The 18,978-nt window shown below is 33.5% G+C and overlaps 1 protein-coding gene across 3 annotated transcripts in view; it reads right to left on the reverse strand.

Moving 5' to 3' along the window:
• LOC106459000 (la-related protein 4-like) overlaps nucleotides 1-18,978 on the reverse strand; it is a 105,053-nt gene that overhangs the window by 37,453 nt on the left and 48,622 nt on the right. For all 3 annotated transcript variants that reach the window (XM_013918565.2, XM_022385371.1, XM_022385373.1), the window contains 6 exons: nucleotides 18,166-18,283; nucleotides 12,276-12,467; nucleotides 10,113-10,194; nucleotides 8,769-8,905; nucleotides 7,315-7,418; nucleotides 4,078-4,242 (listed from right to left, as the gene is read on the reverse strand). In XM_013918565.2, the coding sequence (XP_013774019.1) occupies nucleotides 4,078-4,242; nucleotides 7,315-7,418; nucleotides 8,769-8,905; nucleotides 10,113-10,194; nucleotides 12,276-12,467; nucleotides 18,166-18,283 (798 nt within the window). The remainder of the gene's footprint in view (nucleotides 1-4,077; nucleotides 4,243-7,314; nucleotides 7,419-8,768; nucleotides 8,906-10,112; nucleotides 10,195-12,275; nucleotides 12,468-18,165; nucleotides 18,284-18,978) is intronic.

Here is an 18,978-nt window from a genome sequence, read left to right on the forward strand (position 1 = left end):
GATGTCCAACATAACGACTGAAGTCACCCATAAACCAGGTCAAATATCCAACAACGAAGAAATAAGTTTTCTTTTCAGAACCATGGAATGACCAGAAACCAGTTTAGAGATGATAAGACAGTAACTGGAGGCCAGTCCTAGGTCAACTGGGGGATCACCAAGAGGTGAGAGTAAATAACCCAAAGAAGGCCTAAAAGCTGGAACAGGAAGAGAAGGGTTGGACTGATCCAATTGAGGAACAGGAGTCAAAGGGTGAGATTGAGAAAGACAAAAACCATGGAAGATAAAGAGGAATGATGCCATGCTACTTCATTTCAGGTCTCCAGTGAAACATGACCACTGAAAACTGGGCAACAAATGGGAGCCTCATGATGATCCTGGAGATATGAAGGAATGCAGGCATATATAAGTGAGGAATGCATTTTGATCAAACAAGTCCCAACAGTACAGGAATCAAGTAAGAGTGAGAGAGCAAAATTGGTACAAGTTAATGGTAAAGACCAGGGAACAAACCACTCCAGAAAACCTATCTGGAGCACAATGAAATGCCTCAGATAAAAGGAGGAGGGAAGAAACAAAGCACAGAAGGGTGGTGAGAAAAAGACAAAGATGCTAAAAACCCTGAAACAGATGACAAGGGGTCTGCTCCCCAAGCAGGCAAAAGAAATTCCAAAAACTGGGAATCTACAAATGGAAAGGAAGAATGGATGGAAATCAGGGCAAAGGAATCAAGAATATAAGGAGGATGAGGCATGTAGGTGCAAGTGTGGAGTTGATCAAGAAAGGAATCAGCATAAACCTAATAATGGGAAGATTCAAAATAAAAAACACAGAATAAAGAAAAGAACATACTTAAGTATTGTGTAGAAACAAAGTAGTTTTAATGGTAAGCTAGTTTATTATTGTAATGCTAGAAGTATAAGAAGTAAAATAAATACTAGATCACTAGAGAGAACAGGGGATTTTGTGTAATATTCAATCCATAACCTCCTGCAAACAAAATTCTTGGGTAAATATTATCTAGCCCAGGAGCTTTATCATTCTTTAAACTTCTAAATTTATTCTTAACAACCTCAGAATTAGTCCTTCAATAATGGAATGCATTTTTAAACTCCTTTCTGCTCATGTCACTGAGTTACATTGAAAATTTAATTAAACTACTTTACTATCAATGTATTTTAACAAAATAATTATTATTCTCAAGTACATTTTAGTTCAAAATTTTATATTATCTTAGTTATATTCCTTTATTTCAAAAGAAATATTGAAAGCAGTAATGAAAATTTTGCATGTTTGTGTCACATTATGCACAAGCTATAAACAACGTCGAAATTTGGTGAAGCATAGCTTTAAACATAAGAAAATAGTTAAGTACATGAGAGTCTATACAAGAGTGTTGCTTATTTGCCTTTTTGACATGTATGATTCAAAGTACCTTGCTGATTGCAGTTGAAACAAGAAATACATTTTTGTCAACTCCTGAGAGGAGCCACACCACCTTCTATAGTTTAACGCTGGGCTTTAGAAGTTGCATGTGCTTTCAACTTGTACATGTTTATAGATGTTAAAAAGAGCTCATTTTACACTATAATCCAATAATTGTTATTTTGAAATTGGCACCAAGTTGTCATCCTTGGGTAGATGCGACTGTTTGCACTACTGAGCAGTTGTTTCTAACCTAAATATGTTACAGTTAGAGACAGTTAAATTGTATTTAGGTTTTACTTCTATATTTCAATGACATATTATTTATGTTTTAAATTCATATTTGAATGGTTTAATAATTTTCATAAAATAACCAAAACTTCCCCTTGTTCTGCAAGGCTTCTTTATCAAGCATATATAAAAATATTTTGCACAAACATAGGTATCTCTGCCATACATACCATTCTATCATCCACTAGTACTCATTGATGTGTGTCAACATAAATAATGAACAGTAAAGAATAGGAAAGGAAAATAAAACATTAAAAATAAACCAGAAGTGAAAAGGTAAAGACATGAAATTATGCACACGACCGAAAGAACATGCTTTAAGATTATTCAATGAAGAGTTAAAAGGTATGTATATATTTCTATTTCTTAACTTCAAGCATTCATTGAACTGTATGTTGATGATAACAGCTAAACTTAGTATTATGGTAGAGAAAATGGAAAATAAAATATAAACATTTACTTATAAAAAAAAACTTTTCTTTTCATTTAGGAGGTTCTAGAGATTATGCAAGTGAAACGTGAAAACTGTAAGATAATAAATAATATTTTTATACTTAAAATGAAAATCACCTTGCACGTGAACTATTCAGAGTCTGAGTGCAGCTAACTAAATTATATAACGAAGTTTTATTAGAAATTAGAGGAAAAAAAATGTAATGTTTTATTTTTCTCAAAGTTCTTCTAAGTTTTAAACAATTTTATAAACTTGTTTTATTTCTAGAACAAAATATGAAGAGAATTGTGCAATGTGCTGCACTTTGCAGCACATCATTGTTATCGGTTTAAAGGATTAACATTTATTAAAGAGACTGATTTTTTTAATGCTGGAAATAATATTAAAGTACTGAGAATTTCTACAGAGGTAATAAAGAATTTACACCATAAGCCCATACAAAACAAGTAAGTTTACAAAGTTACATAATACCAATAATACTAGGAATAAAAAAAATTTAAAGAAAAAGTGTTGTGAAATAATTTTTAAAAATGATCAGTTTCTGATGATCAGAGGATATGGAATAAATAAACGAGTTAGTATATAATGTTTTTTCTTTTTATGTTTTACAAGACATAAATCACTACTTCAACAATATCTGAAAAACACTGAGTAGTATTTACTTTAGCTGAGCAGTGGAATTTCATAATCAATTACTTTTACTGAGACTGTAATAAATCAAAAATAGTAATACATGGAAGTACATAATAAGTTTGTATTTTTCACTAATTTCAAATAGTGTGTTATTTTTTGTGAGTCGTTACACTGATCTATTAAATTGAACAACCTTGAATTAATTGAAAATGAGTAATCAAAACGAGTATATTTCAATTACGTAGAGTGTAAAAAACAGTAACACTAATTCTGAATAGTTGATTATTTTCAAGGCATTAAGTGACTTAATCATAATTTTGAATGATCAATTATTTTACATGACATAGGTTACACTGCAGAGTAAAATTAGCTATATTAAAAAGAGGACACAGCCCTAAAAAGGCAATATGTTTGGCAGTGCTCTATGTTATCATCACCAGGAGTAAGTTCAAATCAAATACTGACATATACACCTACATCACCTTCAATTTACATAAACTTACATTACACTCATGACCAAGAATACAATTCAATCCAACCCTCTCCAAAGAGCTTACAAATTACCCAACTCTATTACATTCTCTATTATTCTTATTTGTCATAAGTTTCTTTACTCTGTTTGGTTGACAAAACTACAACTGGAGGGATATTTTATGATTTGTAAATTTGCATACAACAAACACAGTACTGTCTTTCCCCTTCACACAATATCAACATGTGAACACCTAAATATAGATCATGTCAGCACTTTCAAACTTAATATACAAGTCTTATATTTAACTTACTTTTAATGAAAGTTTTAATTACAAACAATTTAATTAAACCATTCAGATTTATATTTTCACATCAAAATTTTTTACACAAAATATGAATTTCAAAAAATGTTACCTCGTGTATGATTTAAAAACTGCCAAATGTAAACTGATGTTTAAAACTGTAGTTTCCGAGATTCTTTAATGCCTCATTGGTATTTTGCCAATTTTGTTTTTCAAATACACAAGGGAATATTTTTTTTAAGATGCAAAAATTCTAACTTCACTTATCAATCAAACACAGAAAAATATAGTGACTTCATAATCATTAGAAATAACTATATGTTATGATGATTTGTTTCTAAAAAATCTGTTTAAAAATGATGCATCAAGTTCCCTATTAACACACGTAAGAAATCAAATTAAATATTACTTTTTGCATGGAGATGTCAAAATCATACTTTAGTGTTAATAGAAGATGCACAAACATCTAAAGAGCATATAAATAGTATTCTAACTCACCATGATTGGTTTACCCTGGAAAGTGCGAACCTCTTCTCGGAGATAGCGGTATGCCTTTTGTACATCTTCATCAGAATCAAATGTTACATACCAGCTATCATTGTGAACAAACTCACACTTTGCAAACTTAGGACACTCTGTGCCACTAAATAAAGCCTCAATATCCTGTGAATGCATAACATACAGAATAAGGATTAATTCAAAGACTAAAGAAATAAAGTCTAAAGTTAAAACTCTCAAAATATAACAGATGCAATAAACAATCTATATTTATTCATAATAAATCTACTGTAATAATATCAGGAAAATAAATTATTTACAGCATAACCTAAATGCTGATTCTGTTATAGAATGACAGACTTGTAATTTCCATCTTTACTCTTACAACAGTAATTTGTAATAAGCATTTAACAATCCATTTGAAATAAATTCTGATGTTCTGGACTTAATATCCTATCCTTACAAATTAAGTAAAATTCACTGAAGTACAGTTCTTTATTGAGTATTCTAAATAGCACTTTTTTTTGTAAAGTGTTCCAAAAACTTCACTTGTTTTTTTCTTATAAAGAACGTTTATTGACTTTTATTTCAAAAAAGGTATTTTTCCAAAAAATGTTGAGAACTTCGATGGTAAAGAATGGTTATGATCTTACATAGTATTGACTAAACTAAGTCAAAGCACATTTGTTTATTATGAGAACTAACTCTGGGAAATAAGCAAAACAACTAGATTTAGCAAATGAAAAGTGTGAAAGTGTACTGTTCATATACTTACCTCTATTAAAAATGACATATCTGTATCTTTTCTACAGTATATTAATTCAAACACTACTGTATAAAACTCTGTAGCCTCTGACATTCTTTGGTGAATCTTTGAACTTTTGATCTTGATGGTAGTGTTTTTCAATTATACAAGTATATAAGCAAAGTTATGATTTTCCTACACTGAAAATGTAATACCGATCAATACTTACCTCTTTTCACATAATTGCTTTTCTCGATTATTACTGCCTCCTATGTGTGCGAAGTTTCTGCTCTCCACTAGCCTTGATACTTCCACCTATCTCCACATGTTCTGACATGGTACCACTGTACTGTAGCATGCAAATAAGCATGCGACAACCCTCCACCAAAAGGAGTGTGACATACTCTCCTAGTGCAGCTGACTCCCTCTATGCTGTAGAACCCAATCTTCATTTCAAGATTAGGCAGAAGTGGGGAAGAAAGATGGAAAGTGTGAGAGAAGGTTAATAGCTATCGGAAATACATTTTCAGTGTAGGAAAATTATAGCTTCCGATATGATACCTTACCTCCTCTCACATAATAGCTAGAATCCCACATTTACATGGCAGAAAAACCAGTGCAAAAGTACCAAGAAGAGCACCCTCCAGAAACCATCTAAAGAGAACCAATGGAATGTGACACCTCAATGAAGAGGAAACACGCACATGGGAGGCTACACCACTTCTGAATCAGGTATACTTCTCACCCTAGATGAATGATCGTGCCACCAAATGGACAGAGAAGGTGACATATCTGATAATCTGATAAGGTATATTCATCAGTTCAAACCAGTTGGCATCTGGAATTGTACATCAGGTCCACAGTAGGAGGAGAGTACACACCAGCTACAGCGGCAGAATACCACTGTCCTACTCTCAACTGAGTGGGATGGAGCCCCAGTGGCTAAGAGCTGGTAAGTGGCAAGGACTCCCATACTGCACTGAAAGAGAGGAGGGAAGAGTGTTAGGGAGTCCAGAGTAATGCAACACTGGAGAAAGTGCAATGGGTGACTGCGGAATCCTATTTCTAAAAGCAGGCCAAAACTTAAGGATCTAGCCATGAATGGAGAGATGAGCAGCCATCTCTTCCCTGCTTTACTCATGCTAGTCCATCTCAACAGTGAGGATAGGGAATTATGCAGGCAAGCAGACTCCACACAATCTCCAATCTACCAAATTTATTCATGAAATAGTAGTTCAATAAAGTTTTTAATGCGAGTCAACAAACCAGATAACATGGCCTTTCACCTGTGACTCATCTCAAAAGGATTAATAAATCCAACTGCTGCAAAACAAGGAAGGGATTCACAGAACAATGATAAGCCAACACATGAGACTCAGAAGTGGGAGATGAGGCATGCTGATTCGCAAACACAACTGATCGACATGGATCCCAATATCAGGAGAGGGAAGAAAAAACAAAAGAATCAGAAGGGGAGTCATGTAAAAGTGAAGGAGACAAAGACAAAACATACTATACCTGTATCACCACATCCAGAAAAGCAGATGAAGGTCAAGGCATATCAACAGGTGTTGTCGAGACTGCACAGCAAAGGATGGAGGAGAAAAAGACAGTCCAAATTTTCATAATCCTGCCCAGTCTCCTTGAGACAGTGGAAAACTGGTTAAGATTCAGGAGAACACTCAGACTGCATGAAAGATTCCAACTCCTGGTGGACAAGGGCCAAAATCTCCTCAGCCGAAAACAATGAGCCAAAAGCCACAGTAACAGGTGGTTGGTCAGTGGCATGGATAGCAGCTGAAGTTTTATTATTATACTCTGAATTCATCACGATAAAACAAGTGGGTTACACACTGTAAGTGAACCTCCTTGGTCGCAAAACAATGGCTTGGAAAAGAAAAAATTCAGTTTGCAATGAATTGCAGAAAATTGAAAAACAAACTATGAACAAAAAAAAATTGCAAACATGTGACATAAGGTTGGCAAGAGATACAACCAAACACTTGAATGCCAAATCAAGAAGAGAAGATTGGGCTACAGCATAAAGAGAGTCAGCTGCACTAGGAGTGTGTATAACACCCCTACTGGTGGAGGGTTGTTGCATGCTACAGCGCAGCAGTACCACATCAAAACATGTGGTTGTAGGTGGAAATATCAAGGTTAGTGGTGTGTGAAAACTGAGCATATAGAGGACAGTAATAATCAAGAAAAGCTATTATGGGAGAAGAGGTAAGGTGTCGTAATAGAAAATGTTTTCTATTACATGTAACAACTTACAGCTTCATATGGTTATTAATTAAGCACAGAAATTTATAACAACTTCTTAATTATTTGTAATTACAACATTATCTGTAAGTAAATATGCAAGAGCTTATGAAATAAAATTTAGCAGTTTGAAAGTAGTTCACAAATTCCAAAACCTTTCTCTACCAACACCTGAACAAGTTTTTAACAAGTAAAGATAGCCTTATATCATACTATAATATCCATACCTTGATTGCAGTATTTTCAGGTATTTCACGAAGAATCAAAACACAACATTTGTAATTTGGACGAACCTTCTCACCAGCCTCATCAACTTCTACATTTGGTGATTCTAGTTTTCAAAAAGTGACATATATTTATAGCTTATTACTTTATCTTAAAGATATATAGGTTTCAATACTTCAAAAGATTTCTTAGTGCATTAGTTTAGCTTGCTTTAATTATAGTAGTTTAATGGTTTTTCATTGTGTCACAATAAAAAAGTAATATTTTTCACAGCACTGTATTCTGCACTCACTTTAATGAATTTTCTTTATCCAAGTAAAAGTTTTAAGCTTATGCATTAACAACTGCAATGAAGAATATGCTAGATATTACAGAACTAAAACATGGGATACGTCTGACAATGCCTTACTTCATTATAAGATAACCAGCTTTATAATAATTAAGAATACTTACATAATGTTATTCTTTTTCGAGATAATTTGTTCACCTACATCCTTTCATAGGTGTCCCCCCCCTTTATCACAAGTGTAAAACAAAAACTGATTTAGACGCTTTTGTTTAAACTACAATCTTATGGGTCCAAACCAATTTCACTTTAGTTTTTCACAGCTGAACTACAAGATACTTTCTAGTTGCTAAAATGAAAAAAAGAAATCTAATGACAGTAGAAATGTGTGAAATTATATTTGAATTCTAAGCTCTTGAGAGGATCAAGATCATCTAACCATAACTGCATCAAGAAACTCTAACTTGGAACTACTTTCATAATGTATATTTAGAATAAAAACTAAACACAACAAGGCATGCTATTTGTTGTTAAAGAATTCAAAGAGTAATACTTCTTATTTGGTATGTGTGTGTGTGTGCATGTCTACGAGACAAGGTACAACAAAGACTTTTACACAAGGGTAACAAATGTTTCAATTTGATGGACCAACTTAAATTAACTAATTCTGATGATCCAGTGTGAAAAGAAATTTAGAAATAATTAAATCTAAACAAAACAGGATCTTAATGGAACATTCTAATATAAAATAATAAGTATTTACTGATGCTGAAAACAAAATAATGTACTGATATAAAAATACCGAAGCCAATATATTTTAGGAAAGTGTAAAAATATCACAATTTATTATATCTTTCACTGAAATAACTCTTAAGACATTTAAATCAGGAAAAATCTGATAAGAACAAAAAAATTACACCGTAAATCAACAACAGTATACCAATTATTTTATCAAACAATTACTTCTTAATGTTCATTTAGCAAATTATACATAATATTCCTATATATAAGTTTAAATTAGTTAATAATCTATATCTTTAAAAGACTTATCACAACTGAAAAAAATTTAATAAAGAATTTTGTAAAAGTTAGTTTGTTGTTTTACAAAAAATTTTGTGAAAGGTGTACAAATGGAAAATCTGCTCCTTAATATAAATAATCACAACCTACCTCTCAACACATCCACAATAAGTTTCAAGTCCTTTGTGAGACGCCTCACTTGGTTAAAGTTAGCAACAGTTATGATTGGGACATACTGATCACTATCCATTTGTGAAACGAGAAAAGTATCATGAGCCAGGTTTTCTCTGTAATACAATCAAATTATTTCATGTTGATATATATACACACACACACACACACACACACACACATATATATATATATATATATATATATACACACACACATATATATACATCTATCAAAAGAAGTTAAAGGAAAGTAAGAGAGAGAGAAAAAAAAATCCCACACTGATATTAGTTTGAACTAAATAATCCTTTCATAAAACAGCCTTAAAAAGTAGAAAAACTTAAAAACATAAAAGCAAATTCTACTTCAATTTTTCATTAAATCTCCCAAAACTTATTCATGTTTAAAGGTAAAAACCAAATAAATGTAAATTAAAACTTGAAACAATCAAAAAATTAATCAAAATGTGTATACAGTTTAACTATAAGCAATCATAAAATCTACCAGCTATGCAAGTTCAGAACCATATTTCTCTTACAATATTCTTGTCTTCACTTGTGAAACCATTTTAATGACTAAGTCTATTAATTCTACAGTTTTTGAATATTTGTGCCTACAACCTATGTACATTAACATGAGTTTCATAATATTTATTATTTGTTATATAAACTAACAACCTGAGTAACAACAAACAGCTTCATTATAATACAAAACCCAAAGTTAATTTAACGTGGTACATCCTGTAATTATTAATCTGTTAACAGCTAGGACAACTCTCTTAAACTTCATTCTTTTCAGAAAAAATTAAAACCTGAATGGCCTCAAGAAAAATTACTTTCAACTACACATGAAATTACTGGCAAAATTGGAGCCATATCATTGTTTGAAAACATTATAGTACTAGCAAACCCAGTTAAAGTTGGGTGAAAAGTTAAGTTTAAATTTTAATTAGTAATCATAATTCTTTCTTCAATATTTACTTTTTAATTTCAAAGTATACGATAACCAAAAACAGACCAAATTCAGTAAAGGCTTGGTTTGTTGAGAAAATATTTTTTTTAAATAATTTAATCAAACAATTTAATGGAACATATCTTTCAATTTCTGTTCACAATCTTTCCATGTAGTCATCTTTTATGGCACAAATTTCTGAATCTGAAAACTTAAAAGTCTGATACAAGGGCATTTGTTTTTCAGTGGTAAAGCAAATGTTAAGCAACAACATTTCCTGAAAAAATTACAAAATAAATGATAGAATTAGTTTCCTGAAGCAGTAAAAATGAAAACGTTCTTTTTCAAAGAGTTAACTACTATTTCTCTTACCTTGAAAAATAATACTCCAATTGTCTCTGTAACATAGTTTTCAGCTCCTGTAAAGCTGGAGTTCCTTCTCCTGTCTGAGAACCTTAAAAGAAAATGTACAATCACTTTGTTTATCAAGAAAACATTTTTCAGTATGGAATTTTATTTAATTTTTACAATTTTAAAATTAAATTGAGTATTAAGCAGTTACTTTTCATATATTGTAAGCCTTTTCTTGTTCAGTCTTTCTCTCTCTCTCAGTCAGCCACCACATGACTTTTGATTCTGAATGTCCTTGATACAATGAACTACATATGTCATCTTACCCAGAGTTATCCACTTTCCACATGGCTTACTTCACAAATCCCAAAAGAACTACATATGTTTACTTTTACTGCCACAAATCAGATTTCACTTTTTTTAAATCACAAAATTATAACACATTTTTCTCAGTTGTGGTTGTGGGGAGATGTGTGGGAATGTATTTCAGAGGTAAGTACCTGCTTGAAATTTATTTTAATTCTAAATATAGAAAATTCAATTCAGGTGGACTTGCCTCTGAAATCTTGTAAGCTAGAATACCCACACTGAAAAGAAAGAGAGCCAAAGAATGTTTTAATACAAGACAAATGGATCATCAGATGTTGAACTCTGGGAGAGAAGAGATAAATATCTAGACCACAAATTCTGAGTGATGTGATCAAGCAAAGCATCATCAGAAAGCAGAACCTAGAAACAGAGTGATAGATGCAATGTTTTAATAGAAGTAATACAGATAGACTTCTTTTTGGCCATTTAACTGGTATACTGTGTATGTGAGTGGCCATTGGGAAAATAAGCAAGAGGTGGATATGATTAAGTATCCTGGATATCCAAACAGACTTAGAAAGGAGAAAAGGCAAGGGGACAAGTATTGTCTGCTGGCTGTCTCAAATGATGATGATAATCAGAAATAACATAAGCTTCTGTTAAGGCACTTCTCCTGAACATGAAAGCCACATAATAAAAGATACTAATTCATTGAGAGACGTAGACTACAAAACAGAATATTGATTTTGAATAAAGAAATGGATGAATGAGAGTAAGCAATCACCAGTGACTGCACTAAAAATGAAAGGAAAGTCTTAAAATAACAAATCATATCATGCAAGGTAGGTAACTGACAAGAAGAAAATGAAGACCACATGGAATATCCCCCCCCCCCAAGAATGATAAACAGGTCTAGAATATGTAAAGAAAGATGAGCTGTAGAAGAAGATTATAACAAAAAGTCAACTGTATGCTGAATGTAAGGAATGTGAAAAATGCTAACACACTGCTCATGTCTGAAAGCATCAGTAAAGAAGATAATGTCAGTAGAATGTGAAAGATAAAGGATTCAAGAATTGGGTCATCTAACATAACTCTAGCACCATCAGGTATTACATAAATCAGTTCAAGATTTAAAATAGTACGCATCTGTTAAAAAAGTGACAAAAGAGCAGCATAGCTTTTTCAGGATTAGGACTATAGACAAATCCAACTCTTCAGTCAAAGAAGGTGAAGAGGCTTAGGCAAAAGTTGGGACTTTCAACATTAGGATAAGGTAGATATCCTACAAAATGAGCTTCTACACAATTGGAAAACCTGACTAGCCCTAATACACTACTGATTATTAAAATGCAGCTACAGGATCTCTCTGCACACTAGAAGAAGACTGTGTGAACAGGGCCTCCAAAACATTTGAAAAAGTTATAGAATTTTCTGCTTCACTGAACAGCGACTTCAGAATGCAAGAGCAGAGCAAATGAAATAGTGAAGTTTACAGCATGAGTGTCAATAATAAAAACCTGACTTATGGCAGGAAGGCTGAATTGTGTAGTTCCCTTGGCACTTGTATAGTAAGTTGCTTAAAAGGTGGAAGAGTGGATAATTTTGGGTGAGGGCATTAAGCATCAAAAGTCATGTGGTCCTTGACAGAGAGAGAGAGAGAGAACAATTCAATAAGGCTTACATTATTTCAGAGGTAAGTCTACCTAATTTGAATATAAAAAAATGAAGAAGAAATAATTCAAAGAAGTAAACTTGAGAATGCAATATGATATGATTTGGCCAAATCAAATCAATTACACACCTAAGCATAATTTTATAAGGTCCTACCTACAGTATATAAGAGTTACTGATATCACAGAAAGCACCTCTTACCAGAAAATATATATGGTGAATCACAGGTCTGATCCTGGTGAGAATGGTCCATTCTGCTTAAAGTTGTGGTACTGGACATAGAAGTCGTGCTGTTCATGTTTTCAGAGTTTTTATGAATAAAATTTTTTTTTACATCAACTTCCTGGTTTACTTCAAGTTCAGCATCCTGACTGGCACTGGAAGACTTTGTGTCTGTAACAAACAGTCTATATATCAAGCATCAGGTGTAGCCCTAAAAGTAAGTTTACGGTAATGTTTTTACCACACAATTATTTCTACCACTCATATTTTACAAAATGAACCATAGTTTCACTACTATAAAGTTACTTTTACGGTAAAAATAAAATACACAACATTATTGTTAATCTTAAATGTTTTCCTCAAATGTAGATGTCTTTGAAAAATCTTACAAAAGTTCACATTTCTATTCTTATTACTAAACATTTATTAGGTTAAGATCCATTAATAACCAAACTTTTATGAACTTAATGGCAAGTAAAGTAACTTTTACTGGCAGTATAAATCAAAGTTAGCTTTTCTCCAGTGAAAATATTTTTTAATCACTCAGAGTTAGATGAATTGAAAGGTTAATGTAATTGATTAACTATGAGCAATGATTATTTCAATAAATGTCCTATAAACTAAATGATTAGTCAAAACTATGATAAATTGTTTGTCTGAAAAATAATCAGCAAACTGAAATTAGTGTTTCAATTATTAACATTTTCAAATATTTCAACAATTGATTAATCAAAATTATGATTAATCTGCTAACTACAGGGAAGGCAACTGAGCATTACATTTATGTGTGTGCTGCCTTCATAACATTTTTCCTCATTAAATTATTTTAACATGGTATTAATCTTCCTACTCTCATTCACATTCTTTTTTGTTTTTAAGTAATTTTGGAATTGCCCTTTCTTTCATATCATAGATCTCTTCTAAAGGTCACCATTTGCACATTTTATTGGAAAAAACTTTTTTTTGTCTAATATTTGCTATCAACAATAATGGTAATAATGTTTTTATTTAAAACATATCATAATTGTAATTAGAAAATAATTAAGTAGCCAGTCAGTCAATTTATTTATGCATATTATTTGAATTGGAAGAACAAAAAGAATATTCAATAAAGACTTAAGTCATTAGAATATTTTGTTCCCACCTATCATATTCACTACACAGTAAAATTAACTAAACTTATCAGATTTGATGAATGTTAACATTTTTATAATAAAAAATGTATTTCCAGTAATACTTACCTATTACTCAACTGCCAAGGTTTCTTCCTTTACTCATCCCTTAGCATTGGTCTGATTTTTTCACTCTTGCTCCAGTCTTTTATACCCCATGGCAATATTTGTTCCGTGACACTCTCCACCTATGTCAGTGCACCCTCTATCCTGGTACTGTATATAAGCACCTCATTCAGATAATATTATCACATTTTCGAGACCAACTCAATCTGCAGTCTCTAACACCAGCTCTGAGTAGGGAGGAAGGGCAGAAGAGTGTGATAGGAGGCAAGTACTATTAGAAAAACATTTTTGCTTCAAGAGCAGTGAAGCCAGTGAGGGCATTATCCATACAGACAGTATCTGCATATAATAAAAGATTGGCACCTTAGCAGGAGAACCACACAACATCCAAAACAGGTATGCTCTTCACCCTAAACTTAATTCATGTACTGTGGGTGGAATTTTTACATGATTTATCATCACTAATGGCCAGGCCCCAACCAGATAGCCAAAGTTCCACTGCTTAGGGTTGGAATTATAGAGCCATGGTCCCTGTATCCCATGTTGGTGGCTAGGGCAACTGGACTGCAAAATATATATACACTTATGAGTGGATCCCAAACTGTGATCATAAAGTGCTGCATTCTCAGCCACCAGAATCACAATGAGAAAGTAAGCAACACCAAAGTGAACAAACCTTTTCCTCAACCTGAAGAACTTCGAAAGGCAACACCCCAGGCTCGGCATGATGGGATCTTGTATGCCATACTCAACCTGACAAGAAAAAACTCTTCTGGTCTGGAATTATGAACATCCATCTTTACTCCCCAACCAAGCAGCAAGGTAAATTATTCTTGTCTCTGGAATTATGGGGAGGATGTGGAACAAATTTTGCACAACCTCGGACCTGGGATGGGACCATTCAGTGTATGGAATTACGAGGAGACAATGCACCTTCTTCCAATATTGATCAAAAAGAAGGGCCATGCTCAACCCAACTGTATAGCTGAGCATCAAATTTGAACTGGTACCATAAGTAGGCTTCCACATAGGTTGATGCCCTCCTACCAACATCTGAGAAAAAATATCTTTGCCCTCTCTCCAAGAGTGGAAGAAATTCACTCTTAACACTCTGGATGAAGCCTCTATTCACCATCCCAGTGACTGGAAACCGGGTGTGGTAAGGACTCCCTAGCTCAAATAGTAGAAAGTTGGAAATAATGCACATTGAGGAGTCTTGAGGAATAGTGCTCTAGAAACAGTGCAATAGGTGAACCAAGTTCCCTAAATTTTAAAAGCAAACCAAACCCAATTTATTCAATCCAATGATTGGCAGAGAAGGGCAGGATTCCCTTATGCTTTACTCATAATAGTCCATGAGTGGCAGGGAAGGGCAGGATTCCCTTATGCTTTACTCATGATAGTCCATGAGTGGCAGTCCAGCATAATACAGTAATATCACCTGGTCAGCCTCTAGGTGGTCTAATGAAACACCTCATTTCCACAGAGCCTGTTGCAACCTAGATAAAGTATACTGAATTAGTGATTGCTAATACAAAATTGGTTTAATACAAGGACACCTGGTTAAAATAGCTACAGGGTAGTTGAAGATACTGCCAAATCATTCAAATAATGCGAGATAAAAGTATTGGAGGAGGTACACATACCAGCCTACACAATGTCCTCTAGCAAGCAATTCAATCGGGCTGCTAAGGACATAGAAATGTTGATGAATCTGATCAGACATGACTCACAGAATTCTCTTTGCTTCAAAGAGAACCCAGAATAAGCGACATGGATCAATGTCGTACCCACCTCATCAATGTAACCAGGTAAAATTTTGGGAAACTGAATAATCCCAATGAATAAAAAATCATTGTCTAGCATCTCTAAAGGCATTAGTGTGGGAAACAAAACCTTCAAGACCCTCACTGGACATAACAAACAATTCAAATCTGATTGGTCATAGAAGCGAGAAATATTGATTAGATGAACTGATGAAAAGGATTTATCCCCTTCCCTTGCTAACAGTGTTTCAGGAAAGAACAACTGGTCTGAGGATGTAGACAGAATGATAAAGCATCCTGTGCACAATCAGCACAAACCACTCCAATCTGTGACGTCTGTAGGTCAGCAACAACAAGAAATAAACTTTTAGGGAAAGGTGATACATGGCACATGGGGTAAAGGTCTCAAACAGGTGTTGAGAAAAAAAAAAGGCCAACTCAGAATGAAGAATGAGTCACATGTGTACTTTGGAGAATCTAGAAATTGAGAAAGACAAGAAATATCGATGACTGGACACCAATCTACTGTCTTCTTGGGTCCAACAAACCAATGGGAATAAAACCCCACAAGAACTGCCACAACTTTCTCTCTACCCCCAGATTAACCAAACTCTGATTGCCCTAGAACTAAGTTCCGAAATCCAAGGACCTGCTGGAGACAGAAATCCTACAGGTTAGGTAGATAATAGTGGTGAAGATGTGAAATGAATGACTACTCCTGACTCAAGGCACTGTAGTGACAAGGATCTGTGGTTAAGGTTTACCACACGTTCAGAAATTCTCAGAGCTGAGCTCCAACAGACACTGAAGGCATACAACAGTCCTCGACACTGCTGGCGGCATTCCAACAAAGCAGGGGAACCCTTGGATATGGACAGAATCCATTCTGGGTACCAATGAATTGAGAGGCCAATGTCAGGAGTTCCACCTCTTCATCAATGGCCTTGGTGATCCTCAGAGACTTCTAACAAAGTTTAGTTTTAGGAAAACAAAAATGTTGGACTTTACAGTTGTAAGTATATTGACTTACCACTGTTCCACCAGGGGGCATTGATCTATTCAGATTACCTACAAAACTCCACTCTAGAACCCCTAATTTCTACGAGCAGTGGTATTCTTTGAGAGTCAAAATATGTTTCCACCAAGTGGTAATAAGCTAAATCATGTAGTTCCAGACAACCGTGGCAGATAAGTCATAGTTGTCCCTTCACGTAAGTGAGCAGTAAACCTCCCTGCACGAACCACAATGTCAGTGGATGGATGGAAAACTAAGTATTCACTCCCAAACCTTTCAGCTATCAAGTAAAGTGCAGACTCAAAAGCAGCTTGGGGAAGACCAAAAACATCACACACTTGATGGACCAACTGAAGAAAAAGAGCCTGAGGCAGCTTATCCCAAAGTGGCTTTCTAAAAAGCCAACAGAATAAAAGAAGGTGCAGAAAAAAGCAAATATAAATTCTCTCCAGAATGTCCACAATTGTTCTCAATTGCAACCTCAGAGCCTCCCAGTGGAACACCACCAAACTAAATATATGTCTCCATCTCACTACGAATAAGATCACTGACAGTCTCGACTGAGAGTGACTCCCCACCCCCCCCCACCCCCTTGACTGTTGAATGACGCTAGATATCAGAGGTGGGATAGGAGAGACCTGATTTGCCTCCATGCTGGAAATAATAATCTGGGAATTCCTACCATATATCGACTTGGTCAATTTTTTTTTTTTTAATGAAAATCAACTAGGTATCACAAAGAACACTGAATGTATCTCCTGATGATCGTAGCACAAAGAAACCCAGGTAAACACTTTGTCGAGAAAAGGTGATAACATTATCTGAATGAGGTGCTTATATACAGTTACAGGACAGAAGGCACACCCGACATGGGTGGAGAGCGTCATGAAACAAATACTGCCAAGGGCAGTTAACTGGGGTATAAAAGGCTGGAACAAGCAAGAAAAAAATCAGACCAATGCTTAGATGAACAAAGGAAGAAACCCTAGCAGTCAAGTAACAGATGTAGTGTGAGAGGAGGGGGTATGTTTTGGGTTATTTTATTTCATTTGGTGAAAATAAATCAAAAACTCATGTTTACAAACATTGCAACTCCATAAAAGCAAAGTATATCTATTTAAAAGTAACAAGACCATAATTTTAAACAAAGAGCTAAACATCAACTAGACACTTTTATTAAGCTTTACGCAAATTCTTGTTATGTAACTTTGTTTCCTACTGTGTGTGTATAAATATATTCCTTTGTCTAGGTAAACTGCTTGTACCTGATCAGCATATACTTATACATTAAATAATAATAAACTTCAGAAGCAAAATGTATGGAAGAAGTGGGGGTTGGCTTTCATGTAATTAACATAAAATACTAAATAAAATGAAAAAATTCTATAAAATAGTACAAAAAATCTTGTCTTAATATCTAGACTAACATGACAACAAATTACATTCCAGGTAATGAAAAAAAACAAACAAATACATACTCAAAGACAGAGAGACCCAACTATAAATTTTTCATGTAGATGTCATTCATTCTAGAGTTCAAAACTAAGAACAAAAGAAATCCATCCAATAAAATTCCAGTCACGTAAAATAACTTGGTGATTTAATTTTAAAAGTACCCTTCATTGTTACCTAAACTAGAATCCAGGATTAAAATCTTAATGTAAAATATGTTTTAATGCCAACATAAGTAAAGAAAAAAGTATGAATGACCTAAAAATGGCCAACCAAATACTTAATTAAACTCACCAATGGAAAAGTTTTTATTTCAAAACAACATTCATAAATAGCCATATTTCAGGGATATGAGATGACATGCTTTATTCCAAATAAAAAATATGCTATTCACTTACCTTCATCACTCCTTTCATCTAATGCTTGGACTGTGCAGGTATTAAGTAAGTTTGTTTCTGATGTCTTACTACAAAAGATATCAGCATCAGGGTTCAAGCTTGGGTCATCAGGTTTAGCCTGTGGATGAAAGGGAAAAAACAAGTATATACCTTGCAAATGATTCAGTAAATAATATTGTACAAAACAATGGTCATAATTTTAACAGGAGTAAATTTTTACTTCATGATATATTGCATACAGAATAATAATAAAAACAAGCAGCTGTTTGCTATGTTTTATCCAGGGTTCATTAGTTTTGTGACTGTTAATAGTAGTGGTGATTAAAGATTAAGTAGTGCTGAAAGAGCTAAGTGATAAACTTTATTACCTATTAGCATCAATTACATGTAAAGTAATTGATTAATCAAAATTATTAGTGTTTCTGACTATTTATGTTTTTGATTATTCCAACTATCCAAATAATCAAAACATTTCCATTATTATTTCTATAAATTAATTTAAGGTTGTTTGGCATTAGTAAGTAGTGTCATGGCTTACAAAATTAATAAAAAAATCAAAATAAAGGTTTCAAATTATCACTTTATTCAATTATTACAACTAACTAGGTCTCACGTGAGAATAATCAATTAGTTGAATGTAATCAATTAATCAGCCTGACCACTAAATGTCCAGCTCTATTATCCAACCATAATGCAATGTGAACATAGCTTTGTATGTGTTTCAAAGCAGAAAGTGTTTTTAAGATTTAGATGTTTTATATATATATATATATATATATATATATATATATATATATATATACTACACTACAC

Source organism: Limulus polyphemus, unplaced genomic scaffold, assembly GCF_000517525.1.
Source record: "Limulus polyphemus unplaced genomic scaffold, Limulus_polyphemus-2.1.2 Scaffold544, whole genome shotgun sequence".
NCBI classification, from domain to species: Eukaryota; Metazoa; Arthropoda; class Merostomata; order Xiphosura; family Limulidae; genus Limulus; species Limulus polyphemus.